At 52.5% G+C, this 25,235-nt stretch overlaps 1 protein-coding gene across 1 annotated transcript in view; it reads right to left on the bottom strand.

Annotated features, from left to right (window-relative positions):
- Positions 1–6,461: 6,461 nt before the first annotated feature.
- The window catches only part of SRL (sarcalumenin), a gene marked incomplete at both ends in the record, with an annotated part of 33,310 nt that continues 14,536 nt past the window's right edge, over positions 6,462–25,235 (bottom strand). Inside the window, 6 exons of the mRNA XM_082857057.1 lie at positions 6,462–7,273; positions 9,168–9,401; positions 10,394–10,510; positions 12,928–13,023; positions 14,145–14,246; positions 15,913–16,893. Of these exons, the coding sequence (XP_082713183.1) occupies positions 6,462–7,273; positions 9,168–9,401; positions 10,394–10,510; positions 12,928–13,023; positions 14,145–14,246; positions 15,913–16,893 (2,342 nt within the window). The remainder of the gene's footprint in view (positions 7,274–9,167; positions 9,402–10,393; positions 10,511–12,927; positions 13,024–14,144; positions 14,247–15,912; positions 16,894–25,235) is intronic.

The raw sequence follows: 25,235 nt of genomic DNA, 5'->3' as shown, positions 1-25,235 counted from the left end.
GTATGTATTGGTCAGACTTTTCAAATAATTACATTTGCAAATGAAAAAAAAATCCTCTGCCAGACCATGTATCCCCATGTATGATTTAGAAATTGTGGTCGCTTCATCCCAGAGGTCTTCCCTGGTCACTTGGGTTCCATGACTGTATCCCTAATTGGATTGTTAGCTCCCCAGGGCAGAGACTATGCCTGAATAAATATGTAAGAATTCCTAGGCTTTTGAAGTTGCGGTGGAAAAAAATCCAGAAGTCTGGAGAAAATGGAAGTAGAACAAATAAAATTTTTTGCACTCTTCACAAAGACAAAATCACTCTTTTTAACGTGTCAAAAAAATGTACTATCATAACTTGGCCTATGCTCCAGATTAGCACAAGTCAGTGTGATAGAATATAGTAGAAAGAATAACGGGATGGACAGAAAATTGGCCTTTTAGTTTGGTTTGTCATGTTTTAACAGGGTGAACTTGGACTTAACTTCTCTGGATATGCAGTTTCCCCATGCTGGATTTGGATTTAAGGATAAAAAATATACCTGCCCCATCTACTTTACAAGATGATCATGGTAGAGATCAAATTGAAATGGAATTAAGGGTTTGGTTTTTTTCTTTTAATATTTTTTTGTTGTTGCTCAGGAAATAATCCTCAATAATCTTTTTAATGAAAATTACTTTTAAATGATAATTTTTTTTTTGTTATTAACAAGCTTCAAGGTACTGACCGAACATTAAAAAAATCAGACAATGCTCAGTTTTTGCCAGTTTGTAAAGAGGAGGGAAAGGGATCAGAAAGAACAGTGTCACCAAATGTGACCCTGGGCAAGTAACCTAACATGACCTGTAGGGTAAGTCAGACTTCAGATAGAATTCTGGCCCTCCCAAATACACAGGCCATCATCCCAACCGCTCTATCAGTCTCCTCATTAGTAAAGTATGATTAATGATAGTAATAACATTTACTGAATGCTTTCTGTGGGCTCTGTACTATTTCAAACATGTTGCATTATTAAGTCATTTAATCCCCTCAACAGCCCCATGAGAGAGGGACTATTAATATCTCCATTTTGTGGGTGAGGAAACTGAAGCACAGAGAAGTTAAGTCATTTGCCTAGGGCTGCCCAGCTACTAAGTGGTGGAGCCCAAGACGAATCCCAAGCACTCTGACTCCAGAGCCTGTGCTCGTGTCTGTGCTGGACGGCTCCTTCCCTGTGGGGTTATTTTGAGGATTAAATGAAATAAGGCAGGGAGTTCCCTGGCAGTCCAGTGGTTAGAACTTGGCGCTGTCACTGCCGTGGCCTGGGTTGGGGAACTAAGATCCCGCAAGCCGAAGAGCTGGCCAAAAAAAAAAAAAAAGGAAACAAATGAAGTACATACAGCACTCAGTGTGGCCTGGCACACAGCTGTTAGAATTACTGCATTATCTTAAGGTATAAGAGTGGTAATGTCTATAGGTCTATAGACCAGTTCCTGGCGCAAAGGAGTGCTCTAGAAGTTGTTTCCCTTCCCCACTGACTTTATGGGAAAACAGAGAACAGTTTCCAAAGTGCAAGCACACACAGAATATGCTCATTTATGCATGTCATTTTTGTATGCTTTGGATAAGAGGTTGGCGCAGAGGATACCTCAGAACCTGTTGAATCCACCTTCGCTGCATTGCTCTACTCTCATTTTTTGTCTTTCTTATGCTTCTTTTTTATTGCCTTTATGGTCTTCTAAGGAAAAATTCAAGTTTCCCTGGATTGGGAAAAGCTTGAGCCGAATGTCACAGAAAGTGGAATTGGCTTGTAATGTTGTCTGAAGGCTCAGACTTTGGGGGACACATGAAAAGCCCAGGGACCATTGGGATGTCCTCCTCGGGTGAAATCTTCCTGGGTCTCCACCCTGGGCTGGGCACCCCCTACACACATCTGCCTGCACACATGCTCCCATGATCTGAAATCCACACACTGTTCATACAGTTACTTCACAGCCACACCCACCTCCCCACCTCAGATGTCCCCATTGCCCATGGACCTTCTCTACACAACACACAATGCACACGCTCTCGACATCTGCATCTGCTGCCCGACACACACCCACACACAGACTTTACACGCATGCGTTTGCATGCTCCTTATAGAACCCCCTGTAACCCCCAGATCTTCAGGGGACACATACACATAGCTGTAGACTCTCCATCCACAACATCCCTCATACCATCAGGCTGTGTTTAGAATGGTCTTTGATTTTGCTTTCTGCATTTTGCCCTTCTGTTTCTCTATCATCCTAACGACAGACTTAACATAAATGTAGTAGGATGAGGCTTGTGAAACAGCACAATTTTGAACATGTCAGCAGGGTCTGTTGTGTTTTATTTATCTTCAGAACAGACCTCACCTACCTTGCCTTTTCCTGGGAAAAGCTCCATGTTCTTCCATTCGTGGGAAAACGATGGTTGCAGTTACGGGCAGGGCCAGTGACTTTGTGGGGTGGGTGGCAGCAGCAGCCTTAGTTAGAGCAGCTTGCTCAGCTGATCAGTCTGTGGAATGTGGGCCCCCTAATCGGAAGGAGGCCAAGGGGAGGAGGGCATTGCCTTAAGATCAGCCCCCACCTCAGGAGAAGCCAGAGCAGACGGCCTCACGCTGAATTCGCTGAGTCCAGCATCCTCTCCGGTGTGAGCTCATCAGTGCTGGCGTGGGTTAGCTCTCACACTCCCCTTTTGCTTATCCCCAACCTCCCACCAACACCCCAGGGCCCGGTTCTTTTCCTTTTGGGAACATGCTCACGCCAGGACAGTAAGGTGTGGCGGGAAAGGCACAGGCCCGGGGAGGCAAGGACAGGCTTGGGTTTCCGTAAAGGCAGGTACCAGCAGGAGTGTGACACGCTGTGGGTGAGGCACCATTCTTATGTTCAGGCCTGACCTCTAGCATCTCCACCTGAGCCTCAGGTGCCAGGTGGGCAGCCACGTGGTTGAGGGCATGGACCAAATGCTGTGACCGCCTGGGCCAGCTCTGTGGGACAGAAGCTTCAATAACTCCTATTAATGGGCTACTGCTACAGAGGCCAGGGAAAATGACAAATTCAAGGTGATGAGGAGAGAGTATTACTTCAAGTTTCCAATTGTACAACAGCCTTAGTTTCAGAGCCGGCTGAAGGAACGAGTCACCTTTGACACCAGGAGGCTAGAAGCAGGACGGAGGTTCCAGAAAATGCTGGGAGGGCGTCCCAATCAAGGGTGGGCAACTTATACATTTTCAGTCTATCCCCAAGAAACTTAGAAATTAGTAAACAGGGGACTTCCCTGGTGGCTCAGTGGTTAAGAATCCGCCTGCCAACGCAGGTGACACGGGTTCGAGCCCTGGTCTGGGAAGATCCCACATGCCGCGGAGCAACTAAGCCCGCGCAACACAACTACTGAACCTGGCATGCTCTAGGGCCCACGTGCCGCAACTACTGAAGCCTGTGTGCTAGAGCCCACGCTCCGCTACAAGAGAAGCCACCGCAATAAGAAGCCCGCGCACCGCAACGAAGAGTAGCCCCCACTCGCCACAACTAGAGAAAGCGCACGTGCAGTAATGAAGACCCAATGTAGCCAAAAACTAAATTAAATTTTTAAAAAAAACGAAATTAGTACAAGGGGTGAGAGGCGACGGGAGGAACGAATAGGTGGAGCACAGGGGATTTCTAGGGCAGTGAAACTACTCCGCATGATGCTACAGAGATGGACACATATTGTACATTTGTCCAAACCCGTAGAAGGTACAACACCAAGAGGGACCCTAATGTCAACTCTGGACTCGGGGTCACTATGATGTGTCAGTGTAGGTTCGTCAGTTGTAACAAATGTACCGTCTGGTGGGGCGTTGATATTGGGGGAGGCTGTGTGGGGAGGGGGTATGTAGGAAATCTCTGCCTTCCTCTCAATTTTGCCGTGAATCTAAAACTGCTCTTTAAAAAACTTAAAGTCAATAAAAATCAGTACACTCCACTAGATAAAAGGAATAAAAAGAGATTACACTGGTTGGAGGCAACGAGAAAGCACGAGGCATTAAAGAGAGATTGGAACTTTATTATTGAGACTTTCTCCCTGATGAACTCAGAACGGAAAGAGCACTGGAAAGGTTCTGCTTCTGAGAGAAACAGCAACTGTTCAGGCACAAACGTTCATAGATACTCCTCCTGGGGGAATCTCTGGATTCCGAATCCCCCCCAGTTCCCCACTACCCCCCACCCTCACCCAAAGAGTCAGAATTCTGCTCGAAATCCACCTCCACAGAGCAGGGCACAAAACAGCACTTAAAGCCCCAGCTGGTTGACAAGCCTGCGGGAAGTTAGAAAGAAGGGAAGTCAAGGGGTGGACAGAGGAACAGAAGGAGTAAGAAAAGTTAGCTGGATGGAGAAAAGAAAAGGGGGGAAAGATCGCTGATGATGTCGCCCTCCCCCCCAGAAAATATAAATATTATATGAATGTTTTCGTCTCATTTCAGCTGCTTCCCCCAAAGCAGTGGTGACCGCAGCAGCTATGACAATGCCCAGTTCTCCACTTTTTCTTCCCCTTCTTCACTGGGAAAAACAGATATGCCAAGAGTAGCCGAGGGCAGGAAGGGGCATTAAGGAGCAAAGTGGGAGGGCAGCCCCTTGAGAGTGCAAAGTATGGGAGATGAAGCCAGGGCTGTTTTTTAATGAGAAGGAAGCAGCTCCCCAGGTGCTGGTCACCAGGCTCCTTGGATGCCCCTGGCAGACTTTGCTTCTCTGGTTGCCTCTGTCCTTAGAGACAACGTCCTGATGGCGGTGGGGCCTCTGGTCTTCTTGTGGGAGGTCCCGGGTCCTCCAAAAAGCCAAAAGAGGCAGCCTCTGATGCAGCACTCGCTGGAGTGCTAATCATTCTGAGAAACAGGAATTCCGGGATTGCAGTTCTCCATGTGGGCCTAATCTGATCACCGATTTGCCAATTTGCCTCCACTTGCCTAATCCTCAGGGCGCCTCTCCCTCTGCTTCGTCTTCACTGTCCTTCTGGTCCTGGTGACCCCCTGGTGCTGGTGGGTCCTCCTGGTGAAGAGAGGTCACTCCCAGGAGGGGCCGGCTTAGTTGTCACTCGGCAGGAGGAGGCCCTCGGAGCAGCCGGGCCGGGCCTGGGTCTCCTGGACTTAGACTCTTCACCCACCCGCTTCCCATCAAGAGGCTTGTCCCCTCCAGGCTCTTCCTTCCGTCCCCCATCCCCATTGCCCTCCACCAGGCAGGCATGACTCTCATAGCTAGCTCCTCCTCTGTGCCCTCAGGCATCTGTTATCTCCCTAATCTCTCTTGGACAACGTAATACACACACATTCACACTCATTGGTATTTGAAGGCCAGGCTCCCCTACCATGTGCGCTCGGTGGGTATCGTATCGGCATCAAGTTCAGGTGGGAAACTGAAGGTCAGGCCTAGGTTGCCACCAGCACCAAGCGGCTGGTGCTGGTTCTGACTCCTGGGAAATTGCTCCGAGTTTTGAGTGTCAGCGCATCAGGGAATGGAGAAGAAGGGAAAGGAAAAGCCATGTGATGAAAACCAGGAAGGAACGAATCTTCTGCCAAGTGTCTCCACGGAGAAGCTGTGGCAACAGCAAGAAGCTCTCCACTGTCCCCTCTGAAACCCAAAGCCTCTGGGGTCTGAGTTTTCCAAGACATGCAATAGACACAGACACACTGCAAACCAATTAACCCTCTGAGCCCTGCCGGGACTTTCACTGAAGTCACTTCCAACAAGTAAATTACCTGAATGCATGGAACAGTCACCCTCCTCTTGGGGCCAAGGAAGGGACTGAGCTTCCTGGCTGGCTTAGAAAACAATGCCAGAGAAATGGCCTGGGGGAGGCAGATCCTTCTAGCCGGGAACTCTTGTTCTCTCTTAGCATTCTGGTATCCTGAATCGTTCCACACCCCTTGGGGAGAGGGGAGAGGCCTGGGGGTAGGCTCAACACCCAGGTTGATTCAGACCCTGAGAGACTGTCTCCTGTTGAAGCCAACCCAAGCTCAAGAGGCAGCCAAGGGCTGGGGACAAACAGAAGACTGTGTGGAAGGCAGCCACGTGGACAGAGCAGACAGCCCTACGGAACTCAAATCTCCTCTAGTTTCCCAGCTTACCAGGGGGAAAAAGGAATTTCAGCTGCTTTTAGCTCATGTGATGCTTGTTAATCCAGTTTACACTAGAATTTAGCTGCTCTCTGTCCCTCCAAGAGGGGATCCAGGAAAAGCAGGTGTGGCCTGACGTGCCTCAGTCAGGCCCCTAATTGAAGCAACAAGACAAGCATGCCACAATTCACAGTTTCCACTCTCCCACCTCGACCCACCCCTTACCCCACCAACTGGCCTCAATTAACTCCCAAATCTCCAACGCGTAACGGTTCCTGCCAGTGTGGCTCAAAGGGTTAATAAACCAGGACTTCTCAGACAGTTAGGACACAAGCTCATTCACCAACAGGAGCCCGAGAATGGTGACACAGCAACCTAGGGTTTCCTATAGCGATTCTTTGGGGTTTCACCACACCCTGTTTTGTCACAGTTGAGAGCACCTGGATTCTTCCCCAGCCCAAGGCTTCCCAGGAGGCTGGGGAGCTCCTGGGTGATGGCCCGCTCAATCTTATCCAGAAAGCAACCCCCCATGTAGGAACACTGCTGGGACAGGAGCTTGAAACTGGAGATAGGGTTGATGCCAAAGAAGTCCTTATAGGCCTCGCGGTTGGGAAGGTCAAATTTGCTGACGTTGGTCTTTGCCAGGATGGTCTTGAAGATGTAGAATTTATCAGGGTCTTCCACGATGTCCTTAAAGACCAGTTCCCCATCACTGAAGAAGGTCATTTTGTCCTTGTACGTCTGCAGGTAGCGGTCAACCAGGAGGGCGTGAATGCGGACCCGGATGGCATGCTGGCGGATGAAGGCAATCTTGTTCTCCAGCCTGTTCTCAATCACCTGATTCAGGTCTTCCAGGAGGGAGATCTCTTCCCTGAGAAACAGGTCCCAGTGGGTGTCGGGCTTGTAGTCATATGGCCAGAAGGAGCTGACGTACACCCTTGGGGGCTCCGTGACGTTGATGAGCGGGGCCAGGCTCCAGAAGAGGGCCCCATAGACCCTCATGAGCATCTGCATGGCCAGGTTGTCGGCTTTGTTCAGGATGATCCTTATTTGGGACTCGCGCCCCTTCAGCTGGCGGAAGAGCATCTCCAGCTCCAGACCCACGTCCAGCTTGGTTGGGTCAAAGACAACAAAGATGAGGTCCGCTCTGTCGATGAACCACTGGCACACGTCGTTGAACGGGTAACCTTGGGGAGAGGAAGCGAGAAGTCAGGCTGGGCAGGCGCCACCTCAAGCCCCTCGCCCCTCTTTCCAGAACCAGACCACTCCGTGGCTCAAAGGGAGTAACGGCATCAGGGAGTTTCTGGGTTTCTAAAGACTTTTAAAGAATTAATTACATATCTCCTGTCCCTTGTCAACCCTCAATCAAGAATGGCCTGGTGGGGGGACTTTCCTGGTGACGGAGTGGTTAAGAATCTGCCTGCCAATGCAGAGGACACAGGTTTGAGCCCTGGTCTAGGAAGATCCCACATGCCACAGAGCAACAATGCCTGTGCACCACAACTACTGATCCTGCGCTCTAGAGCCCGTGAGCCACAACTACTGAGCCCGCGTGCCACAACTACTGAAGCCCATGCGCCTACAGCCTGTGCTCCGCAACAAAAAGGAGCCACCTCAATGAGAAGCCAGTGCATCACAAGGAAGAGTAGCCCCCGCTCACTGCAATTGGAGAAAGCCTGCTGGCAGCAATGAAGACCCAACGCAGCCAAAAATAAATAAATAAATTTATTTTTATTAAAAAAAAGGATGGCCTGGGGAATTCCCTGGCAGTCCAGTGGTTAGTACTCCGTGCTTTCACTGCTGAGGCTGAGGGTTCAATCCCTGGATGGGGAAATAAGATCCCACAAGCCGCATGGCAAGGCAGGGGAAAAAAAAAAGAACGGCCTGATCCTTGTTTTAATCCACAATGGAATCCAAGACTCCAGGAAAGCAAAACACTTTTTCCAAATGGAGATTTTCCCACTGTCTGCAAAGATCTGGGCAGTGGCAAAGATGCTGAAGGAAAAATGTCAGGGAATTAGAAGGAATAAAAGAGAAGGTGCCTTACTTAGGGGAAAGAAACATGGACCTGCCATCAAGACCTGGACTAGAACTTGGGCCCTGCCACTGGCCAGCTGAATATTAAATGCTTCTAAGCCTTAGCATTTTAGCTGCAAAATGACAAGAAGAACAATAACACCTAAGATGATATAAAGATTACGATGTTGCTATAAATTTAGCAAAGCACCAAACTAAAACTGCCAGCCTGTCACACAGCCAGCTCAATACATCCTTTAATTTACTTCCAAAATGAGAGGACTAGGAATACCTGTCTTGAAATGTTTCTACAATGATCAATCAGTAATGCATAAAATTATCCTATGTATTATAGGAGTGCAATAAAGATTAATTTATTATTATAATTATTAGTGATAATATTATTACTAGCCATAAAACAGGGTTCTGGTTATAACCAAAATGAGAGTTATAACCATAAACTGAGATCCACCATCTGGTCATATATTCCTACAAATGCCCCGTTATGACTCATCTCTGCAGACGGCCCTGCATCATAGTGACACTAAGTGGCACTCCCCTGCCACCTGAAGGCAAGCAGAGCTTTGGAAAGTCTGAGACAGGCTTCTATTGAAGCAGGCCTGGTAAAGCAGATACTGGGACTAGGAAGCAGATACTGGGACTAGAAAGTCAGGTTTAACTCAGATCCAAGTTAGCCAGAGGTCAAGTACATGTGGACTGGGATCCAACGAGTCCAGGCTCTCGATCACCCGGACACCATGGGCCTCCCAAAGACAGCTCAGCCCCAGCACAGACCTCAAGGAGCTCCTGACAGAGAAGACCAGGCTTCCCCTTGGGAAAATGCTGATGGCCTCCAAACCTGATCTGTCCTTGGGAAGGGAAAAGGATGAGGTACCCCACACCTAAGAGGCACCACAGTGACAACAAGGGGCTGGAAGCAAAGAATGCATCTCCTGGTCTTGGACAACACTAGCCTCTCCCACGTCTGCCTACCATCCACTGTCTAACATATTAACAGTTTTCTAAGACAGCGCTCATGCTGTTCAGAAATGATTGTTAAATTACCTCTTTCTTGTTGCTTGCGGTTCTCGATGATGCCTGGCGTATCCACAAATGTGACCCGCTCCAGAAGTTTGTGGGGAACCTCAATGCCGATCAGCTTCTCCAGGAAATTCTGGCCAAACTTCTCAAGGGGCGAGAATGACCGGGCACTGTCAGCAGCCATGACGATACCCTCGATGGTCTTCAACTTGGGCCCGTGCATGAGGACCGTGAACTCGGAGGTGGTGGGCTCGGCGCCTGCACACACAGGCATGGGGTTAAAGGGAACACAGTCATCTCTGGGGAAGCAATCCACCACCAAGGACATGGACAAGCAAGATGTTTCACGGAGGGCTTGCCACAGGCATTGGATACTATGTTTGCTAACCTAGTGGCTTCTTTTATTTTAATTGTGATAAAATATACATAAGATAAAATGTACCATTTTAACCATTTTTAAGTATACAGTTCAGTGGGATTAAGAACATTCACATTGTTGTGCAACCATCACCACCATCCATCTCCAGAATATTTTCATCTTGACAAACTGAAACTCTGTCCCCATCGAACACTAACTCCCATTCCCCCACCCCCCGCCCCTAGAATCTCTCCTGCACTTTCTGTCTCTATGAATTTGACTACTCTGGGACCTCATATAAGTGAACTCATACAATATTTGTCCTTTTGTGTCTAGCTTATTTCACTTAGCATAATGTCTTCAAGGTTTATCCATGCTGTGGCATGTATTAGAAATTCATTCCTTTTCAAGGCTGAATAATATTCTACTGCATGGATGGAACACATGTTTTTTTATCCACCATCCATTGATGGATGTTTGGGTTGTTTATAGCTCTTGGCCATTGTGAATAATGCTCTGTGAACATGGGCATAACTGCTGGTTTCTTGCATGTAATCTTCATTATTATATTGAAGACACGTATGAATATTTTAATTTTTCTTTTTTCTTTTTTTAATCTGTCATATTTTATTTTTTTAATTGAAGTATAATTGACTTACAATATTATGTTAGATTCAGGTATATGACAGAGTGATTCAATAGTTTCATACATTACGAAATTATCTCCACAATAAGTCTAGTTACCATCAGTCACCACACAAAGTTATTACACTGTTGTTGCCTATATTCCCTGTGCTGTACATTACATCCCCTGAATGTTTTCATTCTTCAAAATGCTTTTTACATATGACACTAAAATACCAACAATCACACAAGAAAGTCTCACTGTTACCTGTATAGAGCTGGTAGCGAGTGTTTTCCAGCCCAAGGAGATAGTTTATCATGGTGGATTTGCCAACACTCCACGGTCCCAGGAACAGCACCATTGGCTTGGATGTGATTTCCCCATCTGTGGGCAGCAGGGATGAGACATGGAGGTGAACTCACAAAGCTCCTTACTGACGAGGGACAGGGTTCTTCACTCTGCGTCCCAGACAGTCCATCTTGAGTTGTGGGATTCTACCCTGGACCAGAGAGCGTGTCACCATCAGGGGCACATCTCATGCTATGTTAGTGCAATGACCCAGTTAGAGGACATGGGAAGACAGCATTTGGGCCATGCACAGATCCGCAGCACACCGGCCCCAGAGTGGAAGGGATCAATTGAAGTCAACTCCTCCTGGTTCAGATCTGGGGGCGAACGGTTCACAAAAGGGGCAGGAGAGAGCAGCCATGCAGGGAGAGGCTGAAATGCCGCTATCTGGATTGGTAACCAAACAAAGGACACAGAAGAGGCTTACACACCCTTGGATGGTCTGGACTCGGGCGCTGCCTGTCCCCTGCCTGCCTCCCCTTAACTGCACCTCTCGACACCCCTCCTCAGGCTCAGCCCAAGCCAGGCTCCAGGGCCGGTCTCAAATATTAGTCTCCAAAGTCCACAGCACATTTGCCCGTCTCCAAGACCAAGCGCTGACTCGGCAATTCTCGGGTTCTTGTCCCATGTTGGGGAGAACACCCTGCCTGGGCTTCCCCAGTTGGGGTCCCTGAGCAGGAAAAGCAGAATTCTCCAGGGCTCAGGGAAGGGGCAGTGAGAGGCTTCTTCCTGCTGACTTACAGCCCCTCCTTGAGCCCTGAGACCAAGATGGTGTCTTGTGAGGGGAGAGCACATATTTATTACCTGAAATTGGTACCAGGCCATGCCCCTTCCTCCCTGCTGGTAAAGACACTCAGTGAGTCCTTCGCACTGCTGGGTGTCAACCCCTGGCTCGGGGACAGGAAGGGACTGGCGGGCTGGGGGTTGGGGGTGGCAGGAGTCCCCAGTTACAGCCACAGAGTTCCTACAAGAAGCCTTTTTCCCCAGGCCCAGGCCACGCCAAGGGGAACTGGGCCTTCCAGCTCTCCCGCGAGACCACTCCAGCAGGCTTTGCCGGCTGCTGTTCCTGCTCTCTGCAGCAGGGGGCGGCACTGGCACACGCAGGAGGCTGCAAGTGAGGGACCCAGCAGGGAGGTCACACAGGAGGCTGCCCAGGGGCACAGAGGAGCCCTGGCACTGGCGAGAGACGAAGGGAGAGGAGGGAGCCTGGAAAGTGAGATCAGGACACTGGGATGCTCTCCCCACAGAGAAACCATCCCCCTGGGCCGCCTGTCGAAGAAGATTGCAAGGGAATTGTGAAAAAGGAAGAAGGAGAAAGTTACCACTCCTAATTCCAGCTGTGTGGTCTGAGTAGCCCAGCAACTCTCAGGGCCTCCGGTCCACCTTCTGTAAAGCAGGACTAATGTAGGCCCTACAACACCCCATCCGCTGTAGAGCCACTGGGAACATCACGGAGATGATACAGAAACAGCCAACTAACACAGGAAGAGACGTGCAAACCACTAGCCATTAAATGGCAATTAGATGCCATTGTTAACAGGTTTCCAAGACAAGCGACACTTAAAAATGGCCTTGCTGTGGGGCAACAAGAACACTATCCTGTTGTTGTGGGTACACAGAGGACAACCTAAGGCAACTGAGCAACAACTATCAAAATACTGAATTCCAGCATTTCTTTAAAAAATGTATCCCTCAAATATACTTCTATGAAATACATAACACTTATAGCAGTGTTTGTAACGCTTTAAAAACAGAACATGGCAAACACCCCGTGTTCCATCAGCAGGGTATGTTATTTAGGGTGGTGGGTTCACAAGGACCAGAAAGAGCAGCTCTGTGGTGTGATTCCATCTTTGTGAAACAAACGAAAAGACACCCTTGGATATGCTCATGTAAGCAGAGCTCTATCTGGAAGTATTCATGAGAAACCATAGCAGCAGCTGTCTCTGGGAGTGGAATTAGAGAGGCTGGAAATCAAGAAAGAGATTTTTATTTTTCAATCTATACTATTTTGCACAGAACTTTTTTGGCAACAAGTATATCTTATTTTTATGATTTTGAAAATCAATTTCTGAAAGAATCCAGACCCAAGGGAAGTTGAGTTGAGAAGCCATTAGGAGGAGGGAAGGATTCTAGGCCAATCAGGGGACTGAAGACACCACCTGTATGTGAATGGGGAGCCCTTCGTGGCTCTTGAGCACAGGAGGGATGGAAGTTGGCATCTCCATCCTTGGAAACCAAAACTGCCTGCATGAATGCTCACAGATGAAACACTTGCTCTCCCATAAAGCCCTGTGCAAATTAAGGGGCACACCTGCTGGGAAAGGATGGTTCGTGCCACTGAGGTCTCTGCCCCTCCCTGATAACTCAGGAGAACTCCCCTTGAGGGCTCAGGGAAGTGTGGACAGTCAGAGGTATAGGCCCGACCTCCGACCTCCGGACACTAGAGGTACCTGTGATCTCGTGCTGCCGAAGCTCATTGTATTTGTAAGACTGCTCCAGGGGCTTGATGGATGAGTGGTAGATCTTTCGAAGCCGCTGCAGCACCACTGGGGGCAGAGAAGGGCAAGGGTCAGGCAGGGGCCTCACCAGGCGGCCTTCACCGCTGTGGATCCGTCTCACTCCCCAGGGCGGCTCTGGCCCCGCCTGGCGGGGAGCAGGGGCCGTGCAGTACATCAGTGTTCCTGGGGGGAGCTGGTGCACATTCCAACCCTCAGAAATCTTTAAACCGAAAGGCATCCCCCCAACCCCTGAAAGTCTCCAGAGCTTTTTTTTTAACCTAACCCTCTTCTCCTTCCCCTCAACACTGTGTCCAGAAGCACCACTTCAGCCTGCAGCTACCTGAAGGCCCTTTCTATGGCAGATGGGAACCCCATCTCCTTCTCTCTGCCCCCGCAAACTGTACTCATGCTTGCCTTAGGTTTAGAGGGCAAGGAGGCATGGCCGCCCCAGCCCTGCACCCTTCACCGCATCCTCGGTGCCCCTGGGAGGATTCAAACATCCCAAGTATCTTCTTGAGAAGAGTGTGGCTCCCGGGAGAAGGGGCTCGTGGGGTGAGGCACAGGGAGGGAAGAACATGGGGCCACCGAGGGTCAGTCTTTCCAGCCCCGGCCCATGAGCTGCCCGTCTCCAGCTGTGTGCCAGAGCAAAGCCCTGCCCTGCTCCGAGCTTTCACCAGCTCATCGATTAAGAGGAGACAGTAAGCCCTGCTGAAAGCCTTGAAGAAGAACAAGAATGAAATGAAATACTGGACACCAAAGGGCTTTATCAACTGAAAAAATCAAAGTGAAAGTGATGAACAACCCTCTCTGGCCATGACTTGGAGGCTGCACCATCCCCAGGCAGCAGCACTGGGATTTGCCTCCCACCCTTTCGCTGGTCCCTCTGCTTGGATCGCCTTTCCTCCTCCCCACCAACCCAGAGCCCCCCAGCCTTGGATGCTGCGCACGGAGCCTTCTCCATGAAGCCCCCCATCTCCAGGGCACTCCTCCTCCCTGGGGCACCTGCTGGCCTCAGAGCTGCAGCCATGCCCCGCCAGGCGCTCCGTGGCCGCTGGCCACAGGGCTCTCCCAGCCCAGCCCAGGTCCTCACCAACACACCACACAGCCCACCCCCCGCCCCACCCCTACCACCCCAGCCCCCCCACCTCCCAGCTCCTGCCCCTGGTTACCAGAGTAATCATCAGTTGGCTTGTCCTCATTCAGCATCAGAGTTTTCTCAATGTGGGAGCGGTCCCTCAGCGGGGTGTCCTCACTCACATCTTCCGCCTCTTCTGGGGAGAGAAGCAGAGAGCAGGGTTAGGGCAGAACTAGGAGCCAGTGGCTCTAGGTTCCCTCCAGTCAGGCAAGGGCGGGGCTGTGAGCAAGTGCTGACCGAGGCTTGCCAGCTTCAACTGCAAGGAGCCCTGTTTCTAGCAGGGAGTTTTAAAATTCAAACTCAACTTGTTAAGCTCCTCGATCCATTTTAGGTATTCAACAACTGTTGATTGAGCACCTACTACATACACCAAGCACGGAGCACGGCGTTGTGAATGCCGTGGTGCCCAAAACCGACCCAGCTCTGCCCTTGTGGAGTTTTCTACAGTCTGGCGGGGAGAGGGGGTGAAATAACCTGGAAAGTAATATAATTACAGACAGCGATGTGGGTACGTACGGAAGGAAAGATTCCAGAAGCTAGGAGGGCCTAAGAAGTGTGCCTACGAAGTCTTAGCAGGGGGAGTTAGAAAACTTCCTGAGAGGAGTGGTTTATAGGAGTCTGCATTTGGGATTCTAAGAGAACCACTGGCCTGGTCAGGTGTGCATTTTATCAGGAAGAGCTGCTACAGGGAGTCTTGGGGAGCGGAGGGGGGAGGGGGGAGGGAGAGGCGGGACCACTACTGCTTCTGACCCAGCAAGAGATGTCCCCAGGGCGGGGTGCTCACATTCCTGGGCCTCTAACATCACAGCTGTTTCTACGGGGGCTGATTGCATAAAGGATTTTAGGTGATAGAAGGAGGATAGACTTGGCCTGTGGGGCAGAGGGAGACCAGTTCCAGGAGGGAAGGGAGAAGAGAAGAATCAATGTGCCTCATGCAGCACCTCAGAAGAGTGATTCTTTCTGAGATCAGATCCAGAACTGGGAGGCCAGGGACAGGGGAAGGGCTTGCTCCCCCAGCGCGAGTACCTGACAGGTGTGGAAACTAAACTCTGCAAGGAAACCTGTGTTGGAAAGTGAAGATTGACCCCGGTGCCTCCATCCTACAAGCCAGTTCTTGGTCCCGGTCAGTGTACTTGGTGGATGAGGCCACACCTCCCTAGGATGCTACAGCCTCCAATGTTGCCCAGCAGCTTTGGCCCTGCCCCGCCCTCACCCCACCCCCACCCCGTTCCCCAGCACTGAGAGCAAGCAGGTGGACGGACATCTGTGGGACATCAGTGTCACAGACAGCCCGAGGTTTCTTATCACCATCCTGACATGGCCTAGTCTTCAAGGGGAGATCCCAGGAGCTAGCCCACCAACATGGTCCCGCAGTGCCCCCTCACACCCACCAGCCTGCCTCTGGGCCTGAAATCCTGCCACTATGCCCCCCACCGCCACCCTGTCCTTTGGGTTAAGGCACCGGTCTGTGTTAAAGTGCATTGAGGGACCTTAACCGGTAAGTTTCTGATGGCCTATAACGTGATCAGGTTCCTCTGGGCTCTCCAGGGTCCCTCCGAAGTGGGGATAAGTGGCTAATGAACAGCCCGAAGGCACCCCAAGGGCCGGGCAACCCCCATGGGGCCTCCACCCCACGAACCCGGGGCTGGCTGGGGGCTCTCCCGCCCTGTGGGACCCTGCCTGCCCCTAAACACAAGACCTCCGGGAAGACCGCAGCCACCCCAATTCCCGGAGCAGCCGCCACGCCCCCGCCAGCCCTCCTCCCCCGCGGAGGTGCCCGGAGCAGCCCTGGGATCCCCTACCCTGAGGCCCCTCCTCCTTGGGCTCCTGCGCCTCGGCCCCCTCGGGCCCCGCGTGCAACTCCTCAGCGCTCGGTCGGGCCCCCTCCTCCCCGCTGCTCGCGCTTCCCGCCGCTTCCTGGGCTCCTTCCCCGACTTCCTCCCCGGCTTCTTCCTCTTCCGAGGAGCCCCCTGCTTCTTCCGAACTAGCCCCGTCGCCGCTGTCCTCTTCGGATTCTTCGCCCCCCTCTTCTTCGTAGGAGGCCGCGTCCTCATGGTCCTCGGGCATCCCCTCTGCGGGGCGGTCCTCCTGCGCACCCCCCACCTCTGCGCGCGTGTCCGACGCTGGGCTGGGGCTGGGCTCCCCCTGGTCCTCCGCCCCCTCCGCGGCTTCTGCGTCCAAGTCCGCGACTCCATCTGGCAATTCTGGCTCCTGACCGGGCCCTGGGCTGCCCTCCCCTCCTGTCTCGACCTCCTTGCTGGGAGAGTCCCCTGAGTCTTCAGGCTCTGGGGGCCCTGCTGCTGCTTCCTGCGCGGTGTCGTCCCCTAGCGCCTCCGCGGCTTCCCCGGGGACCTCGCCACTCCCAGCTTGCCCCTCCGCCTCCGGTCCTGGGCCCTCTCCTGAGCTGAGCTCTGGCGCCCCCTCCTCCCCGGGCGCCCCCTCCCCTCCTGGGGGAAGGGCGCTTGCTCCAGGTGGGCCCGTATCTTCCTCCCCAGACCCCGCAGGTTCCCCGGGTGGAGCTGACTCGGAGGCTGAGGCTTTGGAGAGGCTGGCTTCAGGATCAGAGCCCAGGCGGTTGGTGGCGAGGGCCCCGGCGGCTATCTTCTCCGAGCCCCCAGCCTCCCTGCCATCTGTGGGGTGAAGGAGCGGGTTCGTCTCTCCAGGGGACGCTTCTGCCTGAAGCGCCCTTTCCTTCTCCTCTAGACTTGGGTCTCCAGCAGAGAAATGATTCTCCAACAAACTGCCAACATCTTCTGTGCCACCCGAAGCGGAAACTTGCAGTTCTAGATGATTAGAACACGATTGGTAAATGTCAAGGGGTTGGCACACGCTTTGCTTCTTAAAAGTCTAACTCAGCCTAGCTCCTGTCTCCAGGAGAGCGGTGCGGACCAGCGGGACTGTGGGGCTCCTCCCTCCCTGGTCTTCATTACCGCCCTGCGTGGCCGGCAGAGCCTCCCTCTTGATGGGAGCCGTGGCTCAGAGCGAACAGCTGACCCACCCCGAGCCCCGCCCCTGACCCTGCCTCTCCAGCCTCCCCGTGGGGATGGAAGTTGGGCGAGCCCTTCCAGCCCTTCCTCAGCCTTGCGGGCAGACACGTGCAGCCTGGCTTACCCGGAGATCTTTCCAGGATAGGACAGATGCATGTCCACCCCACCCCTTATCAGTTCCTAGAGTCATTAACCAGCGTGCTTTTTTTTTTTTTTTTTTTTTTTTTTTGCGGTACGCAGGCCTCTCATTGCTGCGGCCTCTCCCGTTGCGGAGCACAGGCTCCGGACGCGCAGGCTCAGCGGCCATGGCTCACGGGCCCAGCCGCTCCGCGGCATGTGGGATCTTCCCGGACCGGGGCACAAACCCGTGTCCCCTGCATCGGCAGGCGGACTCTCAACCACTGCGCCACCAGGGAAGCCCTCAGCGTGCTTTTTATATTGCTACCAGCAAAGTAGTGAAAACAGGTGTGTGCTGGCCAGATCCTCTTAGCTTAAGGAGCAGAGCACTTAGGGGATTACTTGTGGCTCTCAACCTTAAGTCACACATCCAATTCTGTCCCCTTAAGGGCAGGCATTTGCTGGCCTCTCTACCTAAGATTAGAGGGGACATGGCCTGAGGAGGAAGAGATACACAAAACGGGCAGGCCTGGGCTTCCTGGTGGCCTTAGCAAACCCCTCCTGAGGGGATCCCCTTCTAAGGGCCCAGAGCTTTACGGGGAGAGCCAAGGGCACTGGGAGAGCAAAGCAGAAGGCAGGAAGGGGCCCAATCTGTGTCAGATGCCTCTGTCAAGGGACAAGTGTGATTTATTTGGACAATGGGGTCAAAAGAGAGGGTGGGGCCTAACCCTTCTGCCCCCTCCCACCCAGGTTGGGACCTGTTTAAGGAGGAGACCCACAGAGGGGGAACATTGCCGACACATGGGGATGAGGGCACGGGACCGTGGGTGCCCTGCCTCAGGGTAGCCGAGACATCCCCAGGTCTCCCTTGATTCACAGGACTCTTTCTGAGGAAGCAGCATCCCTCCTCCCTGCTGGGTACAGCGCCTCCTCTCTCAGGCCCAGCTCTGCCACCCACAAAGAAAAGCCACTTCTTGGGGGTACCTACCCCTTCTGCCTCGGGGTACCCACCCCCTTGTTCCCTGAAAGCTGGGGAAGCCTCCAGAGGCCAGGAACAAATATTTTCTCATTAACCCTCACAGACAGAACCTGCTGTCAAATTCAGAAGGATGGGAAGTTTGGGTGCCTTTTATTATAAAGGAGCCCACATGTTGATATAACACTTCCCCCAACAACCTTCACATTTGTGACCACATTCACCTCCCTTATTACTGTCAGCCAGGTTTCAGAGGTGAAGGTCTAGAGAAAGTCTTTGATTTGCCCAAGACACCAGGTGGCTAGAGGGCAAGTGGAACCCAGAACTGCCTGCTCCTTGTCCAGGCCTTCCATGCTACACTGTGTTGAGGGGAGCATAGAGGAACCCCTTCCCGCTGGTACCTCGCCCCTCCCTGCATGCGCCCTCTCTGACTCCCGGACTGCAGGAACCAAGGCTTAATCCTCCCTCTGTTCCCAGAGCTGGGACACTACCTGACCCCCAGAAAGTGCTATGAAGAGGTCCATGGGGAGATTTGGGTACAATAGGAATTGCTGGTCTCTTAGTGGGGGGAGCTGGAGGTTACTCATTAAAATTTTCTTTCATTACCACCTGAATACCTGTAAGTCCTGATTCCTTTGCTTGCATCTCTATCTCCCCCCCACCCCCACCCTCCCACCCCCCCGAGAACCTCTGGAAAAAAATCTTATGGCAGGAATTTGGTTTAATCCAAGAGATTGACAGGCCTCTGAGCAGCAAGATATACGTGAGATACATTTGTACAATTATTCAGTGTGCCAGGCAATGCTTGAGCACTTTATGTATAAAACATGAACTTACTTGATCTTACTCAACTTGCTTACTTCTGTAAAACAAGTCTTACTCATCCCCATTTTACAGATGAGAGGACTGGAATTAGAGGCACTGAATGCCTTGCCCAACATCACACAGCTAGCAACTGGCTGAGGCCATTTAACTCCAGAGCTGCCGAGGAGATGGCCTGACCCTACAGAAGGGTTCTACCCTGCCCCCTACCCCATCCTACCCCCCCTCCCCCGTGCTACTCAGCGTGTGGTCCAGGCCCCTGCAGCATCAGCATCACCTGGGAACCTGGTAGAGACGCAGACTCTCAGGCCCCAGCCTAGAACCACTGAATCAGAATCCGCATTTTAACAATTCATTTGTTGCATATTACAGTTTGAGAAGCACAGTCTACATGAGCTCAGAAAACTGCCTCTGAACCAGTGGTTCTTGACACTGGCTGTGTATTGATCCCACTCCTCTCCCCCTCCTCAGAGGCTCTGATTGAATTAGTCCAGGGTGTAGCCCCAGCATCAGAACTTTACCACCCCCCAAAAAAATAATTGGGGAGCAATTCTAACATGCAGCCAAAGCTGCAAACCTCTGCTCAGCCAAATTATCCTGACCCCAAGGCTTCTGCTCTTGGCCCCTCCCCGCTCGCGTGCCCACTGGAGGCTCCCAAATTAGATGGGTCAACAGGCCTTTGCATTTGACCTTGAAATAGCAGTGGTCAAGGATTCTCCTCTAGGGAATCCAGCCCTTTCCAACAGGCCTTGTCACCCTCTACTATTAATGTTGTTGATGATGATGGTGATGATGATGGTGGTGATAGTGATTTTGATGGTGTTGTTGATGGTGATGATACCGGGCTGAAGAGACTGTGGGTCCGAATGCCTGTGGCATTTCTAATATTGTCAAAACACCATCTGTCCTGGTGGGGGTGAGAGAGCTGCATCCTCTGTAGGGAGATAAGGACCCCAGACTTTGGAGGTATACGTGACCTTCTCACTGTTGTGTATTTCCACGCCTGGACCCCAGACAGGAAGTCAAGTGGGTACATGTGTGTATACACATTTACAACCATACTCTTCCCTGGTTTTTATGACTTAGTGCCAAGCTGCCCTTGCCCTTCCGCTAAGCAATTTGGAGTGAAAAAAAAAACCCAGGGTGATGGTTTCATGCCCTGTGACCTTCCTTCCCAGGCTAAAAATAACTTCTCTGACAGAAAGTCTCTCAATGGAACAAGCCATGCCATTGGGTCCCCAGAGCTCAATCCCCAGGAAGCAGCTGTGCCATTGGGCCCAATCTCTCCTCCAGGAGGCAGTCAGAGGCTTCAAGAGCCTCCAGTTAAACTCAGTTCAATTCTGTGAAATCAAACCCAGTGTCTTACCACCCACCCTGGCCTCCCTAGGGTCTTGCTGGAGCCCCCTAGCGGCCCTGGAGGAGGGGTGGGGGACGCAGAGGACCCAGGACATGCTGGCCAGTGTGAGAGCCTGGTAAGATGAGTCTCAGTCTACCCCAGGACACGTAGTACCTCACTGTATGTGCTAATGTCAAGGCAGCCGCCCGGGCCCTGGACAGGGTACGTGAATAGCAAGTCCCCAGCTCAGCCTGGGCGATCATGGGAAGGCCCCTGAGCCTGACAGGCTGGTGCCCCAGGCAAAACACAGCATAAACTGGCTCTGCTTTCTCTCCTGATGCCCCCTCTGCTGTCAGCCTTTCTCTGGGGGATGGGGGGGGGCAACCATTCAGCTGCTCCCCCCCCCACAGCCTTAGTGGGAACCCCAGGCTCAGTTCCTCTCTCCTCTCTCCACCACCAAGCACTGGACTTTTTTCCAGCTCCTAACTCTTCCCAAACACTTTTGTGCAGACTCAGGTTACTGCGGAGTTGCCAGGGGACTTGGTGAGTCCACTGCAGAGGAGGAAGCTCTGGCTGGAGAGCCTTAGAGACTTGCGCAAGATCAGGGGTAAAGTTGGGACAGAGCCCAAGTTCATGGCCCTCAGTCTAGAGTTCTTTCTGCTCCCACATGGTTTGCAAACCATGCCCCATGAGATGCTTGGGTTCCATGGAAGGGCCTAGTGGGTGAGGGGAGATGAAGGAGCTGGGGTTCAGCCACCGCCTTGGTACTTCCTGCCCAGCAGCTCTCCTTGGGTCTGTCTGTCCCACTGCCTAAGTCAGGTGGGGTGGGGTGGTTGACAACCACTCTCCTGCCTCCCCTGCCTTCTCCCTAAAAATTCCTCCTCTTGATCATTTTCTCCAGCAGCCCAAGAAGCCCCCCGTCACAGCATCTTTTCACTTTGCTGATCAACATGCACCCGGCACAGAGCTAGATGACATCTGACCTTCACACAGAACTTCATACTTCCCCAAGTAACTTCATGTTCTTCATCCCCCCCAGCAGTCCTCTGAAGCAGGGAAAGCAAGGATTATTAACTTCTCTTGAAATGAGAAAGCAGACACAACAAAGTCAAGTGTTGGCTCAACAGGCCATCCAGGGCTGGGCTAGCACTCGGGCCAAGAAACAAAGCTGAGCTCTCTGGACCACAGCGAGTGGCATCCAAGCCCTTTCCAAGGGCTCTCCCGGCACAGATGCCCCATCTCCAGGGTTGGGTCAGTGTGAATCTGGGTGTTTCACAAGGTGATTCTAATGAACACCAAAGTTTGAGAATCCCTGCTCTGGGTCACCCTCAGTACCAAGTGACAGGGAGTCTGTCTCGAGTTTGGAACTGGACCTCGGGAAAAGTGAGGTCAACGCCCAAGATCTTTTGTTTGGTTGACCTGCTTTGGCCGACCTCTTCACGGACCAGAATGTAGACTCAGTTCCAACCTTCCAAGTCTCCTTAGCACATGTTTCCAAGCATCTGTCGATGTGACTTCTCATCCATTTGAACTGAAACCATTGAGTGCAAAGTCACACACAGGTAGAATACACCATTACTCATACATGATTATACAGATGCGTCATCAGTAAAAAAAAAGAGTCCTGGTGGTACAATCACTTTCCTCTTCTACCTCTGGACACACCTGTCCCTGGGAGTCAGGAATAGTGGTCTGGTCGTCCAGGGAGTCCCCCGTCTTTCACAGGGGACTGTCCTCTGCCCAGACACTTGGACGTCTCATCTGCGGTGCCTGAGGTGCAGCGGAGGGCACTTCAGAATCAAAGTTCACGAGGCCAGAGCAGCAGCCCAACCCCTCCGTGTTCTAGATCCTGTCCCTGAGCACTCCTGGACTGAGCCAATGGCAGCGACCCCTCTGGCATCACATTTTTTTCTTGGCCTTTTTTTTTTTTTGCGGTACGTGGGCCTCTCACTGTTGTGGCCTCTCCCGTTGTAGAGCACAGGCTCCGGAGGCGCAGGCTCAGTGGCCATGGCTCACGGGCCCAGCCGCTCCGCGGCATGTGGGATCCTCCCGGACCGGGGTACGAACCTGCGTCCCCTGCATCAGCAGGCAGACTCTCAACCACTGCGCCACCAGGGAAGCCCTTTCTTGGCCTTATTTATAGAGTAAATGTTCACTGCTCAGGGCCCCTTGTTTCTTCACCTCTTGGATGAGTCTTCAGATGGCTTTACAGACGCTGATGCTGAAAAGGAACTTAGGAGGGAAGTGCCTACCTCCTCCTGGGACCCTGAGACCCTCTCCCTCACCGTCCTGTGGGCCCCTCTCTCCTCCCCCCAGACAAGGAGACCAGGCAGCCATTCGCGGAAGGTTCTTTGGCTTCCTGGCCAAGCTCCTAAAGTCAAGGCTAATCCCACCAGGACAGCTTGTCCCGGGCTGGACTCTAGCCCCAAAATAATTCACCCAAGGGATAGGACACAATGATGTGGCAGCAGTCAGTGGGAACCATGGGATGGGGGTCAAAAGGGACCTCCTCACAGACGAACTGGTTTGATTTCACTGATCAGGATCCTAAAACTCTGATAAGTGATTTTCCCAAGACCACAGGGCTAGTTAGGCTAGTTAGCAGTGGGCTGGTTCTGGAACCCAGCTCTCCGCGAATTCCAGGTCTCTTGAGTTGTCCCAGCATCTGGCCACTCCCCCACCCACCCCGAAATGAGAGGGGGTGAGTCAGCCTCAGACGGACAGCGACTTCTCTGCCTACCCTCTTCTTCCTCCCTTTGAAAAGGATGTTCAAGACTTCAAGACAATTGTTTTTAACCCATAAAGTCCAGAGATTGACAGAATAACTCCATCCCCCTTCCCCACCCCTAATTCCTGGGAATTCTTGTTTTGGGAGGTACACAGAGAAATCGCCCGGGACCCCACAGCCATGGTGTACACACGTGCTCAGCACTGACGCCCGGATTCATGAACATGGGTGAGTACTCACTTTCAAAAGGCAAGTACCTTTGGAAGAAGCAAAACATTAAGCCCTAAGCCCTGGGTGTGACTCGATCATTAAAGGGATGCTCAGCTTTCCCTGCCTGAAGTGAGCACAGATCCTTGCAGGAGTCATTGGCAATACTTCCTCCATTCAGAGGGGCGAGGTGGGTGGGAAGGAAAAGGAAGGAGGAAGGGGTGCAAGTTGGATTCTGAGGCAGACGGATGGTTTCCCCCACCTCCACCTCCTCACCCGAGAGCTCGAAGACCACCTCTGGGAGGGCTGATGGTCTAACTTTGGGGTACCAGGCAGGGAGCAACCCACTGGGGGCTAAAGGAGTGTGGCTCCGCAAGGTCGCCGTCAGATAAACGCCTTGGGTTCAGGTCGGAGCCGTCATGGGCTTGGCGGGTGTGGGGGAGCAATGACACAGACCCACCTCCTCCCCGAGCCAGGGAAGTGGGAGGAAGCTAGCTTGGTTCTCGAGCTCAGGAACCAGATCTGACACCTTCCTGGGCCAGGCCCACATCTCAGGGCTTTCCTTTGCCGCGAGACCCAGAGCCAGACTGGTCTCTCTGGACACCGTCAGAAGCCAGGAGAGCTGGGCTCTGCTCCCTGGAGCCTTCCTCACTGCCACGCAGGTTAGTATATGGGCTGCCCCTCACGCCCCACACCCAGCTCCATTCACCCATAAAACGCAGAGAATGATACCTGCTTTGCCAACCCCTTTGGAGTATTCTAAACATCAGATGATGTTTAAAAACATTCTATGGGGAACTTCCCAGTGGTCCAGTGGTTAGGACTCAGCACTTTCAGTGCCGGGATCTGGGTTCAATCCCTGGTCGGGGAACTAAGATTCTGCAAGTCATATGGCCAAAAAAAAACAAAAAAAGCATTCTATGAATGTCAGGTATGATAATAATAATTTCCTAGAAGAGCAAAGATGCCAGGACAAAAACAGAACGAGCTTTGGACAGGAACCAAGCTGGCTCACCTGCACCCTACTCCACTCAACCCCCTGTTTCTGGGGGTCAGTCAGTGGGCCAGGCGAGGTCTTTCTGCCCGGGGTCCTTCTCCCCTTCTTCCAACTGGAAGCAGCTCAGACAAGGAGCTGTGGGCGCCTGGGGGTGGCCCAGCTCTCCATGGTTCCCGCTGGCCTGGGTCAGGAACAGACCTGAGCTACCAACACTCCCGGGCACAGTCCTCGGCCTCCTCAGCCCCAGGCTAATTCCTGCGGCCACTGACTCCCACTTCCAGGCAGCCCTGACTCACCCAGAAACTTCCGCGACCACACTTGCCTCCCCCTCCGTCTTCTTCCTCCCAGGCCCCTCCCATCTAGCTGTTGAAGTGAGGTGACCCTGCACTTTGCCCCAATGCAAAGGCATATCGGGGCCACATCTGTGTGAGAACGGGTGAGGGCCCTTCCCCGCTCTGGGAACCGGCAGCACGATAGGAGATAGGCCACTCGAGTTGCCCACATGGACTCACCGCCATCCTTAAGACCAGTGAGCGCAAGGAGCAAAGCAGTACGCCCTTCAGGAGCGATTCAGGCCTCCAGGACACTGCTATGGCCATCCCAGAGACAAGGGAGAGCAGCTCCATCTCCCCCTCAGCGGCACTTTGCTTGTCCAGCAATCAGAGCTAATGTTTCCATGGCTTGGAAGGGCCTCGCACATCAGCCTGCATGCCCCGACTACCGCAGCCCCTTCACCTTGACACCGCCAGCAGCTCTGCCCACCTCCACAGCTCTCCCCCCACCATGCCAGCTCAAGGGTGAGGCGTCATCCTTAGCAGATCTCACCCCCAGGAGCCCCTGCCACCAGGTCCGCTCAGAGGAGTTTAGGGAGGAAGGTCAAGCCAAGGGGAGAGGGTAGGGCAGCAATAACACACGAATATTCCACCCTGTGTGCCTGGCTCACGGAGCCTTCCAA

The sequence above is a fragment of the Leucopleurus acutus genome (assembly GCF_964270905.1).
Source record: "Leucopleurus acutus genome assembly, chromosome: 16".
NCBI lineage: Eukaryota > Metazoa > Chordata > Mammalia > Artiodactyla > Delphinidae > Leucopleurus > Leucopleurus acutus.
This window is presented reverse-complemented; position numbering and strand designations above follow the sequence as displayed.